Consider the following 27,501-nt stretch of genomic DNA (forward strand, 5'->3'; position numbering starts at 1 on the left):
CAGAGAAACTATTCAGGAGAACTTGCATTTCTCAAAACTGGTCTGTTTAAACTGACTGTGGTTGATTTCCTGCCCTACATGGACGGGGCCTTTTTTGGTGTGTAAATGTTGTGTATGTGCAATATATTACACAGAGCACAGCAAACACAGCGTCTGTGATGTGATCTTTATTGAGGGAACACAGGCTTGCAGCAGCTCAGAGGTTACACTTCCAACTCGCTGCTGACATGGAGAATTTTACACAAATCTACTGGTCACTTCTGTTTTGGAGAAACAATTTCAAGCAATACTTTTCACCATTTTATAATGAAGAAATACCATTACAGCCTGAAAATACAATTATAGCACCACTGATAAACGTAAGAATATGTAACTGAATGGCTATAAACAACGTCATGGAGAAGGTTTCTGTTTTTGTGTCATTGTGAAATTTACAGTAGTAAACATTGGACAAACTGGTGTTTGTTGATGAAAACATGATGATAGTGCTTCTGTTGTGAAATGAAATAATGCTTAAAGTGGATATCAGAAAGAAGAGCTTTAATACAGACTCTTACAGCATTTCCTTTTATGGTGCAGATGTTAGTTTGGCTCCAGGCCTGTGAGAGCCGTCTCGTCCTTGGCCAGAAACGCAGGGAGAAAATGAAAAGGTCAGCTTCCTGATCCCTCATCCTTCACATGCTCTTATAAACAGCAGCCCACACTGCTGCTGGCTGAGTGTTTCAAACAGAGGCCGCGGTACTGTATTCTACAAACACCAGCTACCATACAAACACCAGCTACCATAAAAACACCAGCTACCATACAAACACCAGCTACCACAGCACTACACCATGGCTAAGCCAGTCTGGACGGAATTACTGCTTATCAGAGCCAAACTGCACTTTAAACTGTTCAGTCCTCATGCTGATGATGAAATGAAGTTCTTTTTGTGTAGATGGTTGCATTCTGTGATTCGAATACAGAGAGTATAAAACAAACATCCTACAGGATCTAAAGGTACATTCTCTACTCATCTGAAGAAAAGCTTGTTTGTTTGCCCCTCCCCCCCTTCTCCTTATCCAATCACGACTACCCTTTCCTTGCCCCCCCCCCCCACCCTCACTTCGCTGCTCAGGGCAGTGAGATCTTGCGGGACACAGTTTGGTAGAAGACGCCCCTGAGCAGAGAGGGGTAGTCGGCCGCTCTGAACAGGTGCCGCTGGGCGTAGGCGACGTCGTAGGGCCGCCCTCGGCTCACCAGGTAGCGCAGGTTGGACTCGCTCACCTGACTGCCCACGGCCAGCACGTACAGGTCAATGCCAGCGGCCTGCACCTCCCGCACGCGCTTCTCGATGACGCTCTCGGTCACGCCCTGCGAGCGGCCGTCTGACAGCAGCAGCAGCTTCTTCCTGCGCCCGCCACTGCGCTTGAAGCTGTCGATAGCAAAGCTGAGTGCCGCTGTCACGTCCGTGGCTCCGTTGCGGAAGGCGATGCCGTCGATCTGGCTGGCGAGCTCGGTGTAGTTGGAGGAGAAGCCCGCCTCCATGGTGGTGTCTCTGCTGTACTGCGCCACGCCCACATGCACCCCCACCCGTCCCATCCGCTCCGCCGTCAGGAAACGCTCCGCCAGCCGCTTCACAAACCGCCGCGTCACCTCGAAGTTCCTGCTGCCCACGCTGGCTGAGCTGTCCATGATGATCATGATGTCAGTGTCCGTGCTGAAGGAGACTACAGCCACAGGAGACAGACAGGTTTACTAACGACAAATGGAAGAAAATGGTGTTTGGTTTTTTGGTTAAATACCTGTGAAACTTACTTGGGCATTTGTAATCAGGACACTTCTTGTCTGTGAAAGGACAAAAACACACACAAGGACATTTAGTCAAAATATTTGGTCTCATTTCATTTACAGCTTCAACCAGGCTGAAGGGCCTGTCCAAGTGTCTGGTGGCCAAATCCCTGCGTTTCCACTGTCCAAAACAGACAGATGATTTTCTTCTGCCATAGATATAGCAGACTGTTCCAGTCCAGAATGGCTGCTCTGTTCACATGCATTTGATAACTGCCTTGAATTTCATTCTTTCAACATCTAGAGGATCTATATCTATAATCAGCAGTGTCTATGTAGGAGTCCTGAGGATGACCCTCCCAATGCTGACTGCAGGGAAGTAAAAAACAGCTTTCCCTGCAAATCAAGAAAAGAAGAGTGAGCACAAGGCTGTGGCACAGTAAAGGGCTGCTTGGCTGAGGAAGGAACAGTCACATCTACCTTGACAGATGCTGGTTGTCAGGTTCTGCAGGAAGGTATCGTCAAGCAGCTCAGCGAAGTTCTGCAGGACGAAGGTGAATCCTGGTTTGGGGTCGTTTTTACACACGATGTCACCCAGCTGCTCCTCGCTGGGGTTCCTGCCGCTGTAGTCCTTAATGCCAAGCCCTCCGACCTGCAACAGGAGGCAGGAAAGCGCTCAGCCATAACTTTCGGGACACCAGCAGCAGCTGTGGTTAGGGTCAGGGGTCAGGGGTCAGGGGTTAGGTGTGTTGGTGTTTGGGGTTAGGGTCAGGGGTCAGGGGTTAGGTGTGTTGGTGTTGGGGTTAGGGTTAGGGGTCAGGGTTTAGGTGTGTTGGTGTTGGGGTTAGGGTTAGGGGTCAGGGTTTAGGTGTGTTGGGGTTAGGGGTTAGGGGTTAGGTGTGTTGGGGTTAGGGTTAGGGGTCGGTTTAGGTGTGTTGGTGTTGGGGTTAGGGTTGGGGTTAGGGGTTTGGGGTTAGGTGTGTTGGTGTTGGGGTTAGGGGTTAGGTGTGTTGGTGTTGGGGTTAGGGGTTAGGTGTGTTGGTGTTGGGGTTAGGGGTTAGGTGTGATGGTGTTGGGGTTAGGGTTAGGTGTGTTGGTGTTGGGGTTAGGGGTCCCACCCTGATGCCTTTGTTGCACAGCACGTTGAGGGGCACTTTGTCTCTGCTGATGTCAGACCGCCCGTCTGTCAGAACCAGCACCACGCTGTTGTCGGTCGTCAGACGGCCCACCAGGGTGCTCAGGGTGTACTGCAGAGCCTCTCCAGTGTAGGTGGCCTCCGCCAGCCATCTGAGGTCCTTTACAGCTCTGAGCACACACGCACACACACACACACACACACACACACACACACACACACAGACACCAATACACACACGCACACACGCAGACACACACACCTAGGTTAGTGTGTGATGTTCAGAGTGTGTATTAGCTGTGTGTTGTGCTTCAGCAGCAGGTCTCTGTGTGAAATGAGGCTCCGTACTGTTTCAGCTCTGTCAGGGTCCTGATGTTGCTGTCTCCCAGCCGGACCACCTCCTGAGCATTCTCCCCGCTGTACTGCACCACGCCCACTCGGGACTCATTGGCCCCAAACTGGGGGACAAAGAGCGAGGGCGTGGTCAGAATCACCTCCTGATATGAATGCCAGTAAAATGAAGCCCAATGAAGCGTGTTCCCACAGGGACTCTGACCCACTCACCCTGACCTGCTGGTCCTTCATCAGTCTGTCAATCACAGTTATGATGAAGTCCTTTGCCAGGGCGAAGTTTGTGGCCCCGATGCTCTCAGAGCTGTCCACCACAAACGCAATGTCCAGCGGGCCACACTTACACTCTGACAACAGTCAACACAGAAATCACTGCAGTGATTGACACCTGACACATCTGGCACACCTGGCATGGCCAGTTCGGTTTTAATTGTGCTGCTGGTAAATAAAATGAACCCCTTGTGTCTTTTAACCAGGGATTGTATACAGGTGTTTCTTTATGTCGTCCAAAGATGGAAAAATAAAAAATTACTTACCACAACAAGCTGTGAAAGAAGAGAGAAGTGCATTACAGGTCAGTTGGTGAATCACTGCATTTTGAAAATTGTCTTAATCCTGTTAAATAAGATTAAAATATGTAGAGTTATAAAGTTTGACTTTTCAAATGCACTCTCAGGTTCTCTCAGGACATCACTTTAATGACTCTGTTAGCCGCCTGCCACTAGATCAGATACCCCAGTGTAACAGACACTGATGGAGTCATCCAAAGTCCACATAAATTTTCCTACCAATAGCATCCAAGTTTACAGACAGGAGGACCCAAAGGCAGACAGTGATTATTCCACCAATTGCATCCAAGTTTACAGGAAGGGGGACCCAACGGTAAACAGAGTTTATTTCTATTTCAGCGTGAATATCCCTACTAAAATTGTACTAAAATTGTGTTTATTTGACTTAATGATGAAGAAAGCAGGGCATTTTAGGCTGTTTACTGCTGCAGACCCAGTGCACATGGGCCCCTGCGCTGGAGGAGCGCTGGCCTTGCACAGAGGCCTGTGGAGGCCTTGGCTCTGTTGCCTGTGAAATGTGGTGCACAGTGTGTGTGGGGAGGTTTCTCATTGGTACTGACTGAGACGCATTGAATACCTGTGTGTTTAACTGTGTGTGTTGGTGAATACAACCGTTCCTGCTCATTGCATGATTTTTCCTTCCTTCCCTGCTGTTTTTCATCATTGTACATTTTCAACATGTATTTATCTATTAAGCACCGAATGGTGGTGTAAAAGTGGTGAAAATGGGGGCTGCTATTTTTGGTTGAAGTTATTTAGTGTTTAACATGACATTTGCTCTAAAGAATCTGTACTAATTATGCCTTATTTATCCCTTAAATAAATCATTTAATTAAAGCCAAATTGGAGTCCTTTAGGGCTCATTTTTCTCTTTCTAATGTAGCCAGATGCAGGATTTGGATGGTATTGAGAGTATTGAGAGACGAAACACGAGCATTAAGAACAATGAGCATAAAGCGTTAAAACGGTACTCACAGCACATTCTCATGATGATATCCAGGATCTCACATTCCTGCAGATTAGGATAAATGACACATGAGGCACGTCTTTACTCTTCACAAAGCAGCCTCTGAAACTGATTTTTGGTATCCGCACTCTTTTCATAGAAAATAATTGTACCACAATATGCATATTGTTTTCATTACTATATATAGTTGCATAAGGAGCAGATGTGAAATACTGCAGAAATTCTCTTCCCTCTCTTGGGACCATGTTCAAAGATTCCTGGATAAACTCATTTCTAAGATGTTCTGCACACTTTATGAATACAGAAAAGCTTGCTGTGCGATTCTTAGATTCTAGCACAAAGCGTGTTGTCAAAGTGTTCAATGTCTTTTTGATTTCAACATTAAAGCTGATGGCTATTGAAATGAAAAAATGTCAAGCAGTGCATGTGTGTAGTTTGAGGAATTTTTCTGTGTTGTGCTGTCTCCTGTTTGTGTGTGTGTGTGTGTGTCCGTCCACACTGCAGACAGGCTCTGGCGTGTGTCTGTGTGTCTGAGAGTACGTGCATGCATGTGTGCTGTAGACAGGTTGATGTCTGACAGGTTCAAGCTATTATCATGCTTACATCAGAACCAGGAGGTCCGGGAGGCCCAGGTGGTCCCTGAAACATGGATTTCAGAGTTAATGACCAGACGTACTGACCACAGATGAAGCCAGTCCTCCTGTAAAGTCACTGAGTGGCTGGGAGGGTCTTTGTCTTGCCTTGCTCAACTACACTGTCTGAACAGCCATTTGTGCAAAGTTCAGAATAGCTTGAAGTTCCACAATATTCATATTAATGCAGCTTTTTATGGACTGCTAACATACCACAGTACTTACATTAATTTAGCTTTTTCATTAAAAAATGACCTGAAGTGATGACCTCATTTTACTTATTTTAAGGCATATTGCTGGTTTCAACCTTAAAAAAAATCATTCCAAAAATATCAATCCACGTTTAATTTATAAAGTGTGTCTACATACAGAACAGGACAGGCTGTGCTGCAACACTTCCATCCAATCTTTGAAATGTAGGAAGTAAACACATATTTGTCTTGACCATGATGTGGCTGAACTGTTCTTTCACAGCTGAAGCCACTGACCACAAACACCCATTGCTGGGGTGGCGCTGACTGTGGGTCAGGCTACAGAAATATGCAAACAGAAAATTCATACACATCCCTGTGTGAATATGTTATTCTGGAGGAAGGGGCCTCCAATCGTTTTGCTTTGTGGATCCATGGCTGTCCATGGCTCTACATGGAAACATTACAATATTCTGTTCATTTCTGTCAAAGCATTTATTTTATTGTTCAGTTATTGTGTAATTACAGAACACCTGCCCTCAGACCAGAGGAAACACTGTCAACATCCGCATATATCAGTGCTATTTCTGACCTGGCTACTTCACAGCCTCCATCGGGCTCTTTTAAGCTGTTTTGTGAAATAAATTCTATTGGAATCTAAAATACTCACAGGGTTCCCCTCTGGGCCTCTGTGGCCCTTTGCTCCTTTAGGACCAGGACTGCCAGGCAGATCATTCTGCAGGACAGACAGGAAATGTCACAACAACAAGGGAAATGGAGTGAGGTCTCTCTGAAGCTTCATGAAAACACAGTCATTTGGGCTTACAGTTTTACCATTTCTGCTCATGCAGGGGAAAGCTCTGAAAGGGAGCACAAACATGGTTGCTACTATTGCTGTCAGAGTCATGAGGGAGTCGTGACAAACTTGTCCAGGCACCTCCAGGAACGGACAGCCCTGCTGCACACTGCCGCAGAGTAACTGTGACCACCTGCTGTGTAAAGCACGTCTCCACACCGTAACCCGCATGCTGCTTCAATTAACCTGCAAATTCCTCCTCATACTGTCCTGGACACACAACCCTTTCCATAAGGTAGAGGGCAATTTGGATAAAATGGCATTTTCATTAAAAACATTAGAATGCCAAGTCAAGTCATTCCATTTCAATGAGCCCTTTGGCATCAAACTTTGACCCGGCTGGTGATCTGCTGGCCCTGAAAAACGGCTGCACCATTCAGAGGGGCTGTTTACACCAATCACCTTCAAGCAGGTGTGTTTTCCCTGCAGTGTATATCTGTATGAAGGATAATTGAAAGGAGATTTCGTCAACTCATGCATACAAAGCTGCAAGTTTCATTAATTCTCTGCTCCTTCTATGGACTTTTTTGGTGGCTAACATAGATTGTAATGCAAGTGTGTCTAACAAAGCAAATAGGACGATTAATAACTAAAGAAATGCAGCTATTTTAGCCTGTGATGGTCTGAGCTGAACTTTATGATCATTCACACTATACACATGAATGAAGTAAACGGCTGTAAGCACCTGGGAGGCAGCCCATCAGCCCCGCTGTAGCAGTGTGTAACAGTGTGTAACAGTGTGTAACAGTGTGTAACGGCACCATCAGCCCCGCTGTAGCAGTGTGTAACAGTGTGTAACAGTGTGTAACGGCACCATCAGCCCCGCTGTAGCAGTGTGTAACAGTGTGTAACAGTGTGAAACGGCACCATCAGCCCCGCTGTAGCAGTGTGTAACAGTGTGTAACAGTGTGAAACGGCACCATCAGCCCCGCTGTAGCAGTGTGTAACAGTGTGTAACAGTGTGTAACGGCACCATCAGCCCCGCTGTAGCAGTGTGTAACAGTGTGTAACAGTGTGTAACGGCACCATCAGCCCCGCTGTAGCAGTGTGTAACAGTGTGTAACAGTGTGTAACGGCACCATCAGCCCTGCTGTAGCAGTGTGTAACAGTGTGTAACGGCACCATCAGCCTCACTGCAGCAGTGCGTAACAGTGTGTAACAGTGTGTAACGGCACCATCAGCCTCACTGCAGCAGTGCGTGATGGCAGGATTACAGAGGCTCTGCGCAGGGGTTCTTGTGCAGCTGCAGTCTCCTGCTTGCTGACACGCACATGCAGTCTCTCTCCTGCAGAATCAGAGGCTCCACATGCATGAGCGGCTGGGAAACGCTGAACTCACTCACATCAAACAGTAAACAATGTCAAGTGGCTAAAAAACAGCTTTTCATCTTTTACGGGACTGTGAGTCACTGTGTAGTGCTTTTGCTTTAATGGCCTGCGAGATGTGGGAACCCGCGGAATATTCAGGAAAGGGCAAAGAGAGCAGAACAGCTGGCAGGACAGAATGGGCAGTTACTGTCATTCTCCAAAGGCAGGCTTTTCCTATGTATTTCTCCCCATAGTGTCATTAGGAGCTTGTTGCTTTTGAAGGTTTGTGCCCAAACAAAACATTAACAAGATGCTCACTCTATTCTGACTCCCAGGTGGTTATAACATTTACATCCTTTTTTCATTTCTAAGTTTTTGACCAAAGCAGCTTGCTTAAAACTGCATGTTTTTTAACCAGGCAAGAAAAAAGTTTTTAGTTTTATACTCATGATTTTCATGGGTAAACACCAATATAATGGCTACAAATGTAAACTGAGTCTTTGATGTTTATTGAGCCTGTCTGGGGGATGTAAGTGCTTTCAAAATCAACAGCAGATAAGTGTCATGTGTGGCCTCTCCTGCCTGTCAGGATTAAAGATGGTCTCACCCCACCGCTCCAGTCCACTCTATGAGAAATTGTGTTTCCCAGACAAAAGCAAAACCTTACAATCTGGCTTTTGTTAAGAAGAAGAAGCTGATGGCAGACCCGTCTTTCAGCCACGCTGCTGGAAGCTGAATGGAGAAGGTTGGCAAAACTGCTGTTGGTCTCAATCATGCGCTAATCTAACACCTGGCAGCAGGAGATCAGACAGGCAGGTTACAGCTCAAGTGATCTGGACTTCTGAGGGAAACCTTGCCCAATACCAGACCCCCGCTCTGGGCCCCTTAGTCCCTCCTCCAGACCCTTTGCAGATAGGATGGCACAGTCACTGCTAACTTCTGCTCCCATCCGGCACCAAACAGGCTCTAATACGACAGTTCAGAGCATTGTTTCCACATTAGACCTCCATTAGCAGACCCATCTTAACATGAACATGAACTAAAACATCTTATTCTTTTAAACATCTCTCCATAAACCACTCTGAGGTAAAAATAAAAAGCTGCTCCTGCCCTCAGAACTTTCAGGAAGTCCCTGGTGGAGTTTATCCTTCTATCTCAAAATTCAGTCCTTTTGACCGTGGCTTTTTCACTGTGTGGCTAGTTTATCTCTGAGAGAGAATGGTTTGTTCCCATGATAATGTAAACACACTCAGTGAACTGCAGGCTGTCTGTACAAACTGGTGATCTGAAGCTTCCTGTTTCTGTGATGATGAAGTTGTAGCAGTCTGATGCAAAATGCCAGGGATTACCCAGCAGGAGCTCTTTAAACATGAACATCTCATTTTAGCTGAAAACACAAGGCATTGAACCCACTGCATGCATGCATTTAACTGACAGGTTTCATCTCCTCATACAACATAGGTGCAGAATTACAGAATGCCTTCCTTTGGTCTTCCTTTAGTGACTAACAGCTCATTTCTAACCTGTGTCCAGGTGCATTTCAGGTGCAGCTGGGTGCCTACTGCTCAGTGTGGCTTCTGCATGCTTATTCCAACGTTGTCTGAGGTAAGGCATGCTTAGGAAAACTACCCAGATGGTAGTTCCTGACACAACAGTATGTAAACGGTGTACCAGACTGCAGCAAATAGAGGTGATTTTGCTACTGAGATCTGAAAACACTGCAAGTGAATCGCTGCAAGGGAAAAGGAGGAAATCAGTTCAAACTTGTTTCAGTTAGAAAAGGGCATTTGACTTTACTTAGTCCTTCCTGGTCTGACCACTGCAATGTTCTACTGTACGTGTTTGAGAGAGAAACATGTTTCTGTACAGCTCTGACAAAAACGAGGGGAAGTGTCCCAAACGCACTATGGCTACATGGCATTTTATCAGCTAAGGACAGCATAACTTGAAATGGAGTTATTTTACGAAATGGTCACGTCATCTCAACAGATTCTTACAACATTTGAAATACAACAAGCACAGTGACAGGAACAAAAGTTTACTGTGTGGGATCCCTTTCTGCGCAGCGTATCTGTAGTTACTGCAGAATTCTGCTGAAAGGCTGCATCTGTGTGCTGCACACACCGCATCTCTCCGCTCTCCCTGTGGCTCTGAGCTCTATCGCATATTAAAGGTATGGCAGTAATTACCGCCTGTACGTCCTGTTGTTACAAAATCATATTTTTAGTTCTATAAAATGGAATTCCTGGCAAGGCTGGACTTTCCAGCTGTGAGCACATCGGAAAGGCATGCTGAAAGAGTGCTTGCAGGATGTCAAAGAGACTGAACATGATTGTAATGTTGCATTTATTTAGTAAATCACTCTCTATTAATAGCTGACTGTAAATAAATACACTGCATTTTGTTCCGGGTTTTCATTGTAAATATTTTTGGCTGGTCAGTCAAAGTTAAAGTGAGATGTTACATATTTTCCTCAAAAGGATCAAATTGATGCAGACATGGACATCTGCAGAACAGAGAGAAGCAGCGTCTCTGTGCTTTTATTTGTGGTAAAAACTTTCCGATAGTTTATTTACATTTACATTTACATTTATTCATTTAGCAGACGCTTTTATCCAAAGCGACTTACATAGGTTACAGGTTATTCAGGTTGGATCTCATTTGGTTCCACGAGGCTCATCCCACAGCTCACTTAGAGCAATACCTGAGTGAATCTCACCCGCTGCACCGGTACAGTAACTTGCTTAATCTCACCAATTGAACGATTACTCAATCTCACTGACTGGATTCGTACAGTCAGTTACTGAGCCTCACTTACTGAATTCTTTAAGTAAACCACACCCCCGCATACAGGCTTGGGTCTCTCTTTAGATTTCTCTCTCTTTCAGACCATATGTACTTGTCTCCATGACAACGAAATATACACAGCTGGCCCAGCTGAAAACACCATACAGATGTGTAACGGCTTTTGTGCAACACCACATTAAAGTAATTAGCAGAGAGGATGGTTTCAGTTCCTGCATGTGCAGCTATCCGAGGTGTTTGGGAATATCATGGAGAATTAGCAGAGATCACTCATTCCCAGTGATGGAGAAGCATATTAGAACAGCTTGTTTTGACTCACATCCAGGCCCGGGTCACCAGGCTCTCCGTCGTCTCCTTTGGGCCCAGGGGTACCTCTCCCTCCCTGTGAAGATAAGAGAGGATTCAGCGTATCACTGCGTTACCTCAGCCCCCTCTGGCAGACCCTCAGCCTGCAGATCCTCAGCCTGCTCTTGTGGGTACTTGTATTAATGTTAAGATTTCACTGAAAACTCAAGACAAACCGGCTCTCCTGGGTCTCCTCTTGGACCTGGATAACCCTGTGAAGAAAATGCAATGTTGTAATTTCCTCTGTCATAATTTCATTGCTGTAATTATAATAGGAATATTGTTTCCATGCATTCAGAGGCTGTAGGGACTCACTTGGAAACCGTGGCAACCCTGGGTCCCGTTTCCAGGGACACCATCTTCTCCCTGAGGAGGAGAGACAGTTCTGCGTCAGGACTGCACTGACCAAGCCTCGGCTGTCCCTGCTTCTCCTGGCCGCAGTCCAGCTCAGTGGTGTTGGGTGATATGGAAGGAGGAGCCTATAGAGAGCTCAACTGCAGTGTCACTGTGATCAGCTGCAAACAGGGGGCGCACTCACTGGGGGGGGCCGTCACAGAGCGAGCAGGGGGCTCAGTGTCACAGCGTGGGGGGGGGGGTATCACAGAGCGAGCAGGGGGCTCAGTGTCACAGCGTGGGGGGGGGGGGGGGGGGGGTGTCACAGAGCGAGCAGGGGGCTCAGTGTCACAGCGTGGGGGGGGGGGGGCCGTCACAGAGCGAGCAGGGGGCTCAGTGTCACAGCGTGGGAGGGGGGGTATCACAGAGCGAGCAGGGGGCTCAGTGTCACAGCGTGGGGGGGGGGGTATCACAGAGCGAGCAGGGGGCTCAGTGTCACAGCGTGGGGGGGGGGGGGGGGTGTCACAGAGCGAGCAGGGGGCTCAGTGTCACAGCGTGGGGGGGGGGGGGGGTGTCACAGAGCGAGCAGGGGGCTCAGTGTCACAGCGTGGGGGGGGGGTATCACAGAGCGAGCAGGGGGCTCAGTGTCACAGCGTGGGGGGGGGGGGTATCACAGAGCGAGCAGGGGGCTCAGTGTCACAGCGTGGGGGGGGGGGGGTGTCACAGAGCGAGCAGGGGGCTCAGTGTCACAGCGTGGGGGGGGGGGGGGGTGTCACAGAGCGAGCAGGGGGCTCAGTGTCACAGCGTGGGGGGGGGGTATCACAGAGCGAGCAGGGGGCTCAGTGTCACAGCGTGGGGGGGGGTATCACAGAGCGAGCAGGGGGCTCAGTGTCACAGCGTGGGGGGGGGGGGGGTGTCACAGAGCGAGCAGGGGGCTCAGTGTCACAGCGTGGGGGGGGGGGGTGTCACAGAGCGAGCAGGGGGCTCAGTGTCACAGCGTGGGGGGGGGTGTCACAGAGCGAGCAGGGGGCTCAGTGTCACAGCGTGGGGGGGGGGTATCACAGAGCGAGCAGGGGGCTCAGTGTCACAGCGTGGGGGGGGGGGTATCACAGAGCGAGCAGGGGGCTCAGTGTCACAGCGTGGGGGGGGGGGGGGGGTGTCACAGAGCGAGCAGGGGGCTCAGTGTCACAGCTTCGGGGGGGGGGGGGTGTCACAGAGCGAGCAGGGGGCTCAGTGTCACAGCGTGGGGGGGGGGGGGTGTCACAGAGCGAGCAGGGGGCTCAGTGTCACAGCGTGGGGGGGGGGGGGTGTCACAGAGCGAGCAGGGGGCTCAGTGTCACAGCGTGGGGGGGGGGGTGTCACAGAGCGAGCAGGGGGCTCAGTGTCACAGCGTGGGGGGGGGGGGGTATCACAGAGCGAGCAGGGGGCTCAGTGTCACAGCGTGGGGGGGGGGGGTGTCACAGAGCGAGCAGGGGGCTCAGTGTCACAGCGTGGGGGGGGGTGTCACAGAGCGAGCAGGGGGCTCAGTGTCACAGCGTGGGGGGGGGGGGTGTCACAGAGCGAGCAGGGGGCTCAGTGTCACAGCGTGGGGGGGGTGTCACAGAGCGAGCAGGGGGCTCAGTGTCACAGCGTGGGGGGGGGGGGTGTCACAGAGCGAGCAGGGGGCTCAGTGTCACAGCGTGGGGGGGGGGGGGTGTCACAGAGCGAGCAGGGGGCTCAGTGTCACAGCGTGGGGGGGGGGGTATCACAGAGCGAGCAGGGGGCTCAGTGTCACAGCGTGGGGGGGGGGGGGGTATCACAGAGCGAGCAGGGGGCTCAGTGTCACAGCGTGGGGGGGGTGTCACAGAGCGAGCAGGGGGCTCAGTGTCACAGCGTGGGGGGGGTGTCACAGAGCGAGCAGGGGGCTCAGTGTCACAGCGTGGGGGGGGTGGGGGTGTCACAGAGCGAGCAGGGGGCTCAGTGTCACAGCGTGGGGGGGGGGGTGTCACAGAGCGAGCAGGGGGCTCAGTGTCACAGCGTGGGGGGGGGGGGGTGTCACAGAGCGAGCAGGGGGCTCAGTGTCACAGCGTTGGGGGGGGGGGGGTGTCACAGGGGCTTGATAGGCAGGCAATAACCCTCACACTGCAGCTGAACCCGCACATGCTGAAGGAGGTCTCTGGATTGTGTGTGATGCCCTGCTGTGTTGTAGTATAGAGGAGTTTCACTGTCTTCAGTACCAGTGCAACGAACAAGGACTCAGTACAGCCCCTCTGCCCCGGTGCAGTCAGGATCTGAGAGAGGAACCAGCCAGATTCAGACACTCAGCCTCACCCGCTCTCCCATCAGGCCTCTGTCTCCTGGGGCTCCTTTGATTCCCCTCGGGCCTTTGGGTCCCTGCCACAGGATAGAGAGGGTTGGTGGGTTAGACACATCTGCCATGGGATGGGCAGTGTGGGGGGCACAGAATGGCTATCCACCATAATCAACACATGGAACGATCCTTACCCCCCAGTGAGACCCTCCACCTTCTGTTTTACTCAGTTAAACTTCATTCCTGTTCCTGTAAATGTGATGCAGTGCGTTTCTGCTGTTCACGCTGACGCTGTGGAACCTTACCTCTGGTCCTGGGGCTCCCTCATCCCCGCGGTACCCTGCTGCCCCCGGCCGGCCCACCTCGCCCTGCGAGACAACAGGGTTCAGAGGTCAGCGCAAAACCATTACCAAACACACAGCCTCTCTGCCTGGCAAAGCAAGTGTTGGTCACATGTTAATTTCATTCCAAAAATTCCACCAATGTTTTCATGTGCTCTGAGAGCATTAGGTGAGAGAGAAAAGAAGACAGTGAGGAAGAATGCAGGCCATTCATAGCACACTGTAATTAAAAGAGCCCGCTCCTGCTGGACAGGTTACCTAAATATTATTCTAATTTAGCACAAATTATGTAATTTTCCAAGGAGGAAAGAGAAAGTCCAGCCAGGAGCCTGATGCAGTCAGGAATGATTTTTATCCAGGGGAAGAATTCAGATCCTAAACGTTTTGGCATCTATATTAGTTTGTTCATAAGTTCATAGCTTTAACATTTTTCCACTATTCCACCTATATGGATATCCCTGGTGGCAGTGCACTTCAAACTACAGTACTCCAGCAGGAAAAAAGGGCTTCCAGCCTAAACGGTACTTGTGCCAGTTTCCAAGCCCAAATAAAGATTTCCATTGAAAAGGTTCAGAAAACTACAGTAGATGAATTATGGAATTATGGCATGCTCAAGTGACAACAATAACTGCACCTTCAGTGCAGCATGATGGCACAGCTACACCAGACTGCAAAAGCCATTAAAGCTTCACGTGATCCAGAGCTCTCCACTCTGTGTGCATTTCACAGTCTGAAACAAATATGGCGTGATGCAAGAACCTGCACTTTACTGGCCTGTGGCCTAAATCCTCCATGAAGGAGGATCAGGGAGCAGGCATGGCAGCCTGCAGCAGGAGGGGCTTATGAGGAAGGCAGTCTGTCTGTGTCTGTCACAGACCTGCGGCGTAAGGCAGCAACGACCCACTGAGACATTGATCAATGATAGAAACGCACATTTAGTGGAGTCAGCTGAGGTGTTCCTGGATCCAACCTGCATCCTTTGTAATGCTGTGATTTTGACACAGCGTTGACCCAGGAACCAATCGCACACAGCCCAGCCCTGACCCAGGAACCAATCACACACAGCCCTGCCCTGACCCAGGAACCAATCACACACAGCCCTGCCCTGACCCAGCAGCTAATCACACAAACATCAGCCAGTTCTAATAGGGCACATCTGGGTTCTGTCTCAGCAGCCAAGAGGAGTCGTAAATCTGCTCTTTCTCCACACCTCTCTCTCACCCCTGCGTCCAGACGGCCTGGTGTCTGATTTCATTGCTAAGGAAGCCTTCCTTTGTTCTTTTATTGTCAACATGTTATGAGTTATTTTCTTAAGCTCCTGAACTTTTTCTTTTCTATTTTGCAAAGCTGATTTTCATGGTCATTCTATATTGGGAGCCTTTGCAGACTTTCTCTGATCATTGATCAGCTGATCCTGGTTTGTGAGTATGAGGGTATGAGGCAGGGGTGGCCCATGCAGGCGGGGTCAGCGAGGTCGGGGGTCACCTCACACAGCGCCAGTCACTTACCGGGTCTCCGTTTGGCCCTGCTGTCCCTTCACGCCCTGGCTCACCCCGGGGGCCTGGCTCGCCCTGTGGGGGGTGGGGGGATGGATGGGGTAGAGGGGGGAGAGGGTGACCGTTACTCAGGCATGGCTTTCAGTCCCCACCAGCAACAGGGCAACATAATCTTCTATTAAGCCTGAAGAAATCAAAACCTAAAATTTAAAGTTTACATATTTTATCTTCTATATTTTCCGGAAGGTTCATTCCATTTACCAATATTCAGCAAAACTCTGATATGCTCATTATTAGTTATGGTGTAAATGTCTTATTTATCTCAAATTTTTATAATGCTGTTCTGCTTCCATGGCAGTTTGAGAAGCCCTGCTTATGGGGGGCTGTTTCACCCTCTGTTGCCAATCCTTCCCCACTGACACTGTAACTGTTAAGACATTAACAGTCAATAACGTCATTGCCATTTCACTACAGCTGGCCAATTTCACCAGCTACAGGCATTAGGCCCATCCTCCTCCTTCCTTCACCCAATTATTCAGCTCCATTTGGAGGGGATGGGCTGCAGTGGTGACAGGCAGGTGGAGGGGCACACTCACAGGGTCTCCTCGGGGTCCTCGGTTTCCACGGGAACCTTGCTCTCCCTTCTCACCTGGTATTCCCTAATCACAAACCCATGCATTTTCTATTACAACATGTCAACAGGAGGCAGCCATGCATGCATTTAGATGAAAACGTAACTTCCAAAATATGTAGCTGTGTGAGCACATAGTCAATCATATGTGTAGAGAAATACAGGTGGAGCGTGTTTTGCGGTTGTGTGGCTATGACAGTGCTCAGAGGAATGCACTGTGTGATGAATGCAGGTCAGAGTGTTACCCTGTCCCCTCGGGGGCCATCCGGTCCTGCTGCACCCTGAAAGATTGCAGTGTCATTTTCACTCCAGGCCTTATGACATCCCACATACTCAGTGGAAAAAAAACTCATGGTTAGTGTTGTTAAATAATATAATAATGTCTCTCACATCGTCTCCTCTTTCTCCTTTGTCTCCGTTGGGACCCCTTGGTCCTCTGTCACCCTGCAGCAAAGAGAACCCATAATAATCCATCAGAGGCAGCAGTGTCCACCCTGCCCACACAGCACCCTGCCCACACAGCATCAGAAACACACACATCTACACCCCGCTTTCAGCTTACCTTTGGGCCAAGATCACCGTAGTTCCCTGGTCTTCCTGGCTCCCCATCTCTCCCAGGCTCTCCCTGAAAGAGAAGACACACACGGTGGTTCCAGTTCGTGTGTGAGACAGAGGGAATCCCGCAGGCTGTGACATCATATTAAGGCGCCCTCAGTAAACACGCCTGCTTTGCAGGGCTGATTTTGCAGCGAGCCGTTTCCATCATGCATTCAGTGTGGTCTGCACCTGAGCCGTGCACAGGCTACTACCTGCCCACTCCTACACCAGCATGCAAAACACCTGCAGTCCAGACACACTCCATTCCTGAGGGCCACCTCCTTACTTTGGCTCCTTTGGTACCGTAAGACCCGGGATCGCCTTTTGGTCCTGGCTCCCCTGGTAATCCCTGCAGCACAAAACAAGGAAAAGACCATTTTTATACTTAATGAAAACAGACCCTCTGTAAATCATCCCTAAATGAACCCTCCTCTGTGCCGCAAAGACACGAGTGGCCATCACTGACTAGACGGTGTGGAAAACATGGAGAATTAATTAAGCTTTTCAACAAGAAATATTTGGCTGGTAGGAGCACAAGCTTCCTGTGTGCTGGTGTCCAGATGCAGTGTCAGCGTGGCTCAGCTTTGGTGCAGCTGCTGAGAGGGCCAGAGGAAAGCTCTCAGTAACTAAAGTAACTCCACTCTGACTGCGCTGTGCTCTACCCTGCTTCAGTACTGAGTTTAAGAGTCACTTTTTAATAGCATAAACAACATGGAGTTTGGTTGTGGCTGAATGCAATGACAAATGTTACATATGGAAAAAGTGACACAGAGACCCCATGCTGTCAAAAGCAACATTTCCTCTCTTTATTCTCATAACCCTATGAGGACAAAAATAAGAGTGTGGGAGCTGTCTTCCAGGCTCCAGCCAGGGAGGAGCTCTGCACTGCTGCACCAATAGAGAAACATTTATATAAACCGCATCTGTAGGCCATCCTCCTGTCTGAGAGTGGGAATGAGCTCTTCTCCTCTTCTAAAGGATGTTCTGACCTCGAGAAGTTTGCCTTTACTAGGACAATTTGATGATAATCTTAATTGAAATAAGAGGGGAAAGGAAGAATTGCATCTATTTACTTAAATTGCCCAAACACCACCCACTTCCTCAGGAATGGATGTGCTTCAGTTACAGGCCTAAGAAGTGGGAGAAGCTTAACTCCTCCAGCTAGATTTGCAGGCCCTGTTACAGCTTGGCGCTTTTGCAGAGTTTGGTAAAGTGCCTAGATAGGCAAGACCAGCATTCTCACAGATGAGTATTACCAATGCCCTCTTCACAATCCTCTGAAATGTGTCTCAGTGCAAAGCCTCCGATGTTGTTTTAAATGACATCATGAATGACTCCCTGCCAGGTTGGCTACAGCTGGCAAGAGAACCAGTGCAAGCTGCTGTGTGCTGATACACCAGGTGACCTGGCGTTTTAGACACATCGGTTTAGGCGGCGTTCAGTCCAAAGGCCTCTGAGTGTGGAGGGCGGGTGGGTGGCCTGAGGAAGCACGGTTTCTTCGGAGGCTTCAGGTTTGAGCCAGCAGGGTACGGGGTGACCCTAAAATGTGAGGCCCCTAGAGTTCAGGAGCTTTGGGGTAAAAAGAGACATGGGGCCTTTGTGTTGGAGGTTAGTCCTCTGCCCCTGGCTCAGGGAGCAGAGACACTGGGACGACAGGCCTGTCTTCCAGAGGAATGCTATACTCCGTGGCATTTATATGTCCATGCTGGCAGTGAGTGCACATTAAATTCCAATCGATGTCTCGTGAAAACACACACATTTATAAAACCAACTCTACTCTGGACTCACACATTTAGGGTGTTTCAAAAGGACTCGCTCTGATGTTGCAGTTTCTTAAGCACGTAGCTGTGGAGGGTTTGTTTAATCCAAAGTGAATGAAAGACTTAACTTTAAAACATCTGAGCAGCAATAAAAATAATAATGATCTGTGCAAATTCCTAAAACACCTCACTATCCTGTCATTGTAATAGAATATCATCATATTATTATAAGATTTCTTCTTAAGATAAACGGCTGTCCAGAACTCATGAAGTTAAAGTTTATCTGCATCAGTCAGTCAGGTAACAGCAGCCGCTGTTCTTTGCAGTGGGCAGGAGCGATGAGACGGCAGGCACTATGCCTTGGCGTGTTCATAAATACACTTGTAAGGAGAATAAGCCCTTGCTGAAGAGACGGTGAAAGACAGGCACTCACGTCAGGTCCAGGAGATCCCTTGCAGCCGGGCAGTCCAGGAAACCCGGGGTCACCCTGGGGTGAGACAGGAGGGCAGGTAAGGCCAGATCAAAGCAGATCAAAGCTGCCCCTCACGAGGAGCTGCTCCTCATTGGCCTCCCAAAATATTCATATGTTTATAAACTAAGAACAATTCATTAACAGAAATATTGCGCATGGGATGAACATGTGGTATCACTATTATAGCCTGTTTCCCTGTATCATTGGATTGTGGTCTGAAGATTAAGGTGGTGAGCTGAGAACATTGAATGTATGTTCACTAAACCATGTCTTTGTAGAATTTTACATGTGTTTGGAATCACTGTCATGCTGGAATGTTGTCTATACTCTGCTTGAGCAGAATGAACTAGCCTTGGAGTCTGGCCCATACGTCTGCCTGAAGTCTACAGTAAGGTTATCAAGACCAGAACATGAAAAGCTGCCCCAAAGCCACACAGATCAAAGTTATGTATTGGAAAGGCCTTCATCCTTCACTTGTGCGTGCTTTTTGGGGCAGTCACCACTGTTCGTTGTGCGTACTTGTTCAGCTGAGAGTTACTACTTGATGAAACCATGCACTCACCTTACGCCCATCTATCCCATCAATCCCACGCTGTCCTTTATCTCCCTAGAGAGAAAGAAAGGGGAGGGGTTTGAGTGACATGGAGCACAGATTGGCTGGAGGAAGAATATGTAAATGGTGGATGGGTTCATGGTCCAATCAGGGCTGAGCAATTTATACTGTAACTCACCTTGAATCCTTTGTGACCCCGCACGCCCTGGATAAAAAAATAAAGTTTTTAAAAGAATAATTAAAAATAATAAAGGATTCCATAAATTAATAGCAGAAGCTTTATTCCTGTGTATTTTCTACTGATTAGCAGTCAGTTAAAACTATAAATATCTCATAAATCAATTCAAGACACCAAGACTTCTTCCTTCACCTTAGTTCATGTAATCCCTAAGTGAATTTTTCACACCAATGCTTTGTAGAGCTAATGGATCAATGCGGCTCAGTGTAGCAGCACCTGTCTGACATCCCCGGCAGTGAGGAGATGGGAGCTGGGCTTTATCTTCTCCCTATGAGAATATGGTGCATGCAAACACAGCGGACAGCCATACCTTTTCTCCTCTCACACCTTTGTCTCCCTGTAGTGAAACAGAGCAGAATCAGATTAACTGTAGGTGCTGCAGAGACACAGGAGAGTGGAGAAAAAGGCACAATGACAGAATGAAAGAATGAGCCTCACCTTCATGCCCTGGTACCCCACCGGCCCTGCATCTCCAGGCCGTCCCTGAGTGGCAAGGAGACAGTGTCTGAATCAATGAAGGTGTGGCTCCACAGCTCACTCACAGGTCTTTCACGTTCACGCACAGATCACTCACAGGTCACTCACAGGTCCATCACATTCACTCACAGGTCAGTCCTATGCACTCACAGTCTGTCTATGTGTTTATACTCCACACTAAATGTTGTGCCAGGACATTTTTATCATTCCTCTCTGAGCCTAGAGGAGTTGTAACGTACTGACGCTAATACCTCCTAATGGCCCCGGTGACTTGCAGCAAACAGGTTGCAGGTGTTACTACAATAAACTAAAGACTGTGACACTGTTTTAAATCAGTCCCTGATTTTGTACAAAGAATGGGACATTTATCTTAGGGACGTTGGCTGAAATGGATGGCTGACAGGAAAAGTTCATTACAGCTGATGTGCTGTGCTGCTAGCTCAATTAGTCAAAAGGTACAGCTCAAAGGAATTATGGGTAATGATAAATGACATCATGAATGGGTTTTGTTGTGCAGTGGCAGTCTCAGAGAAGAGCATGCTGGGAGCTGGATGCAGGCGGGGCCAGTCTGGCTGCTGGTACTCACCGCCTCCCCCACATCCCCCTTCTCCCCCGGCATCCCCTGCCTGCCTGACTCGCCCTGCGGGAAGAGCAGCCGGTGAGAGACACCACCACCAGCACAACACACAGCACAGGTACCACTGTGACCATCTCTCATTCCCCTAATTTACAGGTACATCCAGTACCTGCTTTGACTCACCTTGGCACCAGGTTCACCTTCAGGCCCCATTGGTCCACTTTTAGCCTGAAAACAAATGAAGGAGAATTCTGTTGTCTCGGCAACAGAAAGCGAACAGAAGGCAATCTGACAAAACAGTGTCATGTTAGCAATTTCAAATTCACTTTTCAAACTGAATTCACGTTTCCAGTAAAATACTAAAAAACATTGATCAGACAACTGATCCCCACGGTCTTTGCAAAACAGAAGAAAAACATGCAGTTTACCAGGGGAGTCACTTACAGCACAATCAAAAGAACAGCACTGCAAAGGAAAAGAGATGGCAGTCAGTGCGGCTTTGAGCACAGTCACGCAGTCAGCTGGGACAGACAGAGCAGCCACGGGCCATACATACCACATCCTTTGTCTCATTGGTCTGCAACGAAAGAACAAAAACAAGAGAAGCAGGTTATTGTGGGTCTGTATGTTATATCATTATAATAATAATGACAGTAATAACGATACCTCATATCCAATGAGAACTTCCCAATAATATTAAGATGCTGTACAAGGTAGTAATAATTAGGACAAGAAAAACATGTATTACATCAACATGGGTGTAATTCACCCTCTGGGACGGTAACCACAGAGATACTGGCAGAAGCCACGCCCCCTGCCCAGAGCAGAGCGGGGTCGCAGGTCACCTATGGCCCAGGTGCAGGGATTTTGCACTCACAATTAGGTCTATGATGGTGTGGATGGTTCTGAGCTGGGAGGACCTCTCTCTGTCCGCAGCCGTGAAGTTCTGCCTGTAGTTTGCGTCTGTGGCGATGATGGACAGCCTGGTGTCCTGTTGGCATGGTAACACACAGCCGCGTCATCACCAGCGTTGTGTTGACTCTGCTCTGCAGCGCCCACCGCTGGAGGAGCGGTGTCTGCGGAACGTACCTCCTGGTCGGGGGAGATGGCAACAGCGAACACTTTGACGCCGTGCTGCCGCGCCTCATTGGCTGCATCCTGCAGGCCGCCACATGGCTCCTTGTAGCCGGTGACAGGGTGTCCGTCTGTCACCACCACGATGTACTTATTCTCATGGTAATGAGAGCCCCTGCAAACACACACACCCGCAGCACGGTGCTCAGTACTGACATACACACAGTGGCAGAGTGTGAGGATGTGTGTGTTTGTGTGTGTGTTTGCGGACACTGACCCACTCAGCAGTTCCGCGATGCCCCTCTTGATGGCGCAGTCAGTGTAGGTGCCCTTCCCGATGTAGGTGATGCTGTCCACCTTCTGCTTCAGAGTAACACGCTCGCTGCTCAAATCGCTCAGCTCGTGCACCATCACCACCTCATCGCTGTAGTGCAGTGCACCTGAGTTCCACGTCAGGTAGCGATCACAGGGCTGCCGCCTGCCCACAATAACACACTCATCAGTATGAAAGGTGCCCGTCACTAGCCCACAGCTTTCTGCTCTTAGTTCAGAATGATGGCGTAAACACTGATCAGGTCAGAGCTTCTTTCACCTGTTACTCCACGTACTCAGGTTACTCAGTCTGCTGTTGTGTCTATAAAACTCTCAGATCCATAATAATGTGGCAGCAGGAGTAAAAACCATTACCATACTCTTATAGCTTGTGTTAATGTCAGTCAGTTGCGGTACGTACATGTCTTTCAGCTCATCGACGAAGGTCTTTGTGAAGCTCTTGATCTGGTTGATGTAGAACTCTGGTGGCTTTTCCCTCAGCGCAACACTCTCAGAGGTATCCAGGACAAAGAACAGGTCCACAGGACATTCTAGCACACAGCAGAAGCAGCTACATTCACACACAGCCATCACCCTTAATGTCCACACCCACTGTGGGGGTAGGAGAGCCGATCTTATTGAAAACTGCTTTCAAATTTGGGATAATGTTGTATGGTTATGAGAGCAAAAGTCTATTTACTGTACATCTGTGATTTGGTGTTATTGTGCATCCAGTACACAGATACAGGACTGACAGGGCTAAAGGGCTAAACAGTATATTTTAGCGTGTGACTTTTTTCTGGATCCTTGTGAACATTTCCATTGGCATCGCCCAGATGCAGCCTCACACAGTTGCACAGTAAATGGCCGTACTAACAGCATGTTTCACTTTCCTCCCTGTGTTCATATGCCTCTCACATCTTAATTCTCCTACCATGTCACACTGTCTCAGACTCCCAGTACCACTAATAATATCTCTCACCATTGGGCTACCCAGCCCCAGTCTGAAAAATTCAGCACATCCAGCCTATAGCTTCAGATGTTCGTAATAGCCAATTTCAACTGGCTCCTTAAACTGGCAAAGCATTGTGGGTACTGATACAGGCACAGCTACCCCGGAAGTGCCGGTATGCCCACTTTCTCTGAGAACGCTGGTGTTGCATAAACAGTACATTCTGTGCACTGTATTTACAGCGGTAATGATCAGACTTCAGCACACTTTAGTGTGAATACTGCACAGCTTTCTGTTGCTAATGAAATTAGAGCCCCTTGTAAAATCAAACTTTATAAACTTTATAAAGCCATTATAGAGAGCAGCTTGTTTTACAAGACAAATCAGCCAATAGAAGATGGTTTTTGTGTTTCTGCAGCAGAGTGTGAGGCCTCTTGCTCTCCGGATATAATGACGCCATATTTCAGTGTGTGAAACTGTACCTCACTTCGCTTTAACAGTGAGACATGAGCACAGAGCAGGCAGCTGACGGGCAAACTGGGCAGCTGGTGGGTTTGGTCAATTTTTGTGTGTCGAAACCACACTGAGGGGTCGAGGGAGGTGTGGCCTGCAGCGTGAGCTGCAACATCAATGCCTGTGGAATGTGTGATGTCACTGATGCTCAGTGCTCGGATTGGCTGTGAGTGTGTGTGGGGTGTGTGATGTCACTGATGCTCAGTGCTCGGATTGGCTGTGAGTGTGTGTGGGATGTGTGATGTCACTGATGCTCAGTGCTCGGATTGGCTGTGAGTGCTGCAGTGGTCACATGATCCCCAGCAACATGATTCTTCTGCAAATACTGCATACTGCGGACCAGCAGCCAATGAACCAGAGAGCATAATCTGCTACAAGAGCTGTTTAAACACTGACAATATTATATTTATATCTATAGCTGTCATATGGAAGTATATCATGTTGTTTAAAGGTTTAGGCACACAGCTCTCCGATATGGATAAAATGTAGCCTTCCACTGCAAAGGACTGGCAAAACAGCCAGACATGAACGCATATACTCAATATGGTAGAACATCTGGTTCCAGTATCATCCCAGAGTCACTGATCCGTGTGATGGATGCTGGATGGCCGCGACCTCAGGCACTAGATGCCGTGATGAGCAAAGTCTATGGGCGCATTTACACCTGGCATTACCCGTATCTGATCGGCCGTGATCGGACTGTCATCCGAACACCTCTTGAGCGTTTACACCGCTAAGCCAGAACTGGTGGAAAACTCGTCACTATCTACAATAACTAGCGCGCCAGTTTTCGCGTTAGTTTGCACACGTCCTTGCATATATGCGTGTCACTTCACCCAGTGACGTCAAGGACATGCCATTTTATCGGCAGCTGCTAAACATGGTTATGTGCATTTTATTTTATGCGGTGCCATTTGATGTGGGAGATTCTCAAAGGGGTGGGCTTGTAGGATGACGATAATTGTCAAAAACGGGTTTGGAGAGCTGGAAGCGTTTACACCTGCACTTAGCACGGCCACAATGCGCCCTCGACCACATTTGGTGGTGGTTTGGCGAACCCGAACACGATCGAATTCAAATGTGTCTTTTGAGCGTCCAACATGCGATGCTGATCAAACAGTTTAATACCAGGTGCAAACGGGGCCTATGTGCCCGGGGGGGGGGCAGTATTTGAAGTGACGCGTTCGCTGCGTCGCGGTCCATGGCGACCGGAACGGGAGCAGAAGGCGCGCTGTCACTGCAGGTCGAGCAGAGTGTGGAGTTTTGCCATGGCGTCCGAACGCAGCTACGTTCGAGGCGTGTGGCCGCAATGCTCTTTAAAGGTAAATCCATGATGGTCACCTCTTACTGAAGCCACACACGATCTTTCAGGCAGGGCCCGTCGTAATGAAGTTCTGAGCCGTGGCGACCCGCTGTGCTGTATATCTTTATAGAATATCAGCAGATAAAGGGATTTCTTTCAATCTAACTTACATCTTTGATGTGGATTTTGGCAATCATTGCACCCACAAAATGCTGTATGAGGACTCATTACCAACTTCCCTGCCACAGTATTTAGGAAGGCACGTCTGAATAACCTGTCACGATCTGCCAATCGCGACGGGTTAGAGCCAGAATGTTATGTTAAAGTTAAACAAATATATATTGTGCAAGAAACAGAGATCGTAAGTAATAATCTTAAGATATCATTAACAGTTAATAATATGCTTTTATTTTGTATTGATACGGATATTTTAAATGTTAGTGTGTCATTGCTTAACTGTGACAGATTCAAATATAGCTCATAACATCCGTTATGCGTTAAGTTTTACTTCTTTGCGTGAGCTACGACTGGTATGACCTGTCATGCCTTAAGTGACGGCTGTTGGTATTATTGCATTACAAATATTTCATCAAAATAAACATGAACAGCTACACGAAATTTTACAGTTTACCTGTTATATACCACATTACCTTCCTTTTTACATTTAGTGTGAACTTAATTCATTAAGAATAATATGAATATAATAAAGTGAAAATTTGAAATATTATTTCTACAGTAAAATCTTAAGAGACACATTAATAGTTATAAATATCTGCTTACCTTTAAAACTCGGTCTGTCCAGCTGAGCTCGCAAGCCTATCCATATGGTGCAAAAGCATAAAAGAGCTAAAATATTTGCCTTTAAGACCATTGTCCCTTATTGGTGTACAGCGCATGCACGTAGCGTGTGCCTAAAGCCAGGGAAAGAACAAGGAGCCTGAAAACGAAGCGCGTTTTGAGAAGACAGAAACAGCTGATTTGGGTAATGTGCGATCCTCCAAGAACACGCAGGACGGGACGCGCCAAGGCGGACGCTGGGTCGGCGGAGTGGGGGCTGCATGTAAACCCAACGCCTGAGAGAGGGCGGAGGGAGGCATAATGAGCCTCTTGGAAAACTTCACTCTCTAGACATTTCATTTCAGAGTTTCATTTGCGTAAAATACAAGCAATTACTGTGGCGTGTTTACCTGCTGTAATGTAAATTTGAAGGTACCGCTTTGTTTTTCATCAAGATTAATTATTTTTGAATCTGAATAAAAACTATTGAGTGTTGGTTATTGAAAGCAAACTTCCTCCTGCATGTTAAAGAGCATCAGCTCTTAGAACGTGTTGTAATCTTTTTGATGCATTTTGAGTCTGTTGATGTAACTGAGTTTTTGGTTTTTCTTTTCACAAAGAAAGGTTACTGCTATAGCTGTAACTGATATTAGTGGTCTTACATGGATAGACTGTGTGCTGGGGTGTAAACACATTTATGAGAATTCTGCTGGACATCAGATATTTGTGATGTCTGGCTGTTTTCTGAGTAGTGTCAGGCACACATTGAAACATTTCTTTAGGCTAAGACTGTTGAGAATGTCAGTGTTATGATAAATCAGTGTTGTGAGTATTGTGATGCTATGGGAGTACTATGAACATTGGGATATATTAGGAGTATCAGGAGTGTTGTGATATTATTGGACAGCTGCCCTTTCTGGAGTCTGGGTTTAATGGTTCCAATCCAGACCCACATCCAGGTCCTCTGCCACCTGCTCCTTCTCTGTGACCTTACATTCTGACCTGACTACACTCTGCCTTTGTGCAACAGTAAGAAGTATTGGTTAGTTTTGTTCTTATATGGATCTGAAGAGGGACCTGTATGTCATATAGACCACAGTGCACCCTGAAAAAACACAAAATGATTTGACTTAGCAGTGAGCTACTGGTAGTCTTCTTTCAATTTACTGGCAAAAAGAATAAACCATATTCATTATGATTTGGCAGATCAGTGTTTTTCTCCACACACATTGATCATCCATTTGTAGACGTTACAGGCAGTACTGACAGCAGGTTTTAAGGAGCACCATCATTGCTCTCCTCGATGGCTTGGATCATAGTGGCCCTCCTGAGGTGAAAGATGCGTTGTAGTCATGCGGCAGCTGCAGGCTGTGATGCGCTGTAGTCATGCGGCAGCTGCAGGCTGTGATGCACTGTTACCATGCGGCAGCTGCAGGCTGTGATGCGCTGTTACCATGCGGCAGCTGCAGGCTGTGATGCACTGTTACCATGCGGCAGCTGCAGGCTGTGATGCGCTGTTACCATGCGGCAGCTGCAGGCTGTGATGCGCTGTAGTCATGCGGCAGCTGCAGGCTGTGATGCGCTGTTACCATGCGGCAGCTGCAGGCTGTGATGCACTGTTACCATGCGGCAGCTGCAGGCTGTGATGCATGCAGAGGAAAGAGCCCCCCCCCCCCCCCCCCAGGTGTCCATGACAGAGAAACAGGGCCACCAGTGCATAGCACGGCATTCCCATTCCAGGCTTCAGAGACCTGTTTACCCTGTCATTCCATTGCAGCACGCACTGACTCTCACTACTGCTCATTAATCCAGCCTGGCTCATCTCTTAAACATGTTGCTTAAAGTTCAGGACAAAAACACCAGTCAGTTGGAATGTT

At 48.3% G+C, this 27,501-nt stretch overlaps 1 protein-coding gene across 1 annotated transcript; it reads right to left on the reverse strand.

Moving 5' to 3' along the window:
• Positions 1–1,110: 1,110 nt before the first annotated feature.
• Positions 1,111–25,921, reverse strand: LOC118789146 (collagen alpha-1(VI) chain-like). The gene is made up of 35 exons (XM_036545473.1): positions 25,628–25,921; positions 22,501–22,630; positions 22,045–22,245; positions 21,783–21,942; positions 21,571–21,684; positions 21,250–21,270; positions 21,138–21,158; positions 20,877–20,921; positions 20,703–20,756; positions 20,078–20,122; positions 19,950–19,976; positions 19,580–19,606; positions 19,411–19,455; positions 18,810–18,863; positions 16,903–16,965; positions 16,582–16,644; positions 16,410–16,463; positions 16,265–16,300; positions 15,985–16,047; positions 15,401–15,463; positions 13,857–13,919; positions 13,572–13,634; positions 11,244–11,294; positions 11,105–11,140; positions 10,903–10,965; positions 6,286–6,351; positions 5,396–5,431; positions 4,801–4,837; positions 3,793–3,801; positions 3,470–3,603; positions 3,254–3,363; positions 2,889–3,075; positions 2,251–2,422; positions 1,798–1,827; positions 1,111–1,709 (listed from the first exon to the last, which is right to left on the reverse strand). The coding sequence occupies exons 1-35, from the start codon at positions 25,716–25,718 to the stop codon at positions 1,114–1,116; spliced, it is 3,030 nt and encodes a 1,009-aa protein (XP_036401366.1). The 5' UTR covers positions 25,719–25,921; the 3' UTR covers positions 1,111–1,113.
• Between the last annotated feature and the right edge of the window lie 1,580 nt (positions 25,922–27,501).

The sequence above is a fragment of the Megalops cyprinoides genome, chromosome 14, assembly GCF_013368585.1.
Source record: "Megalops cyprinoides isolate fMegCyp1 chromosome 14, fMegCyp1.pri, whole genome shotgun sequence".
NCBI lineage: Eukaryota > Metazoa > Chordata > Actinopteri > Elopiformes > Megalopidae > Megalops > Megalops cyprinoides.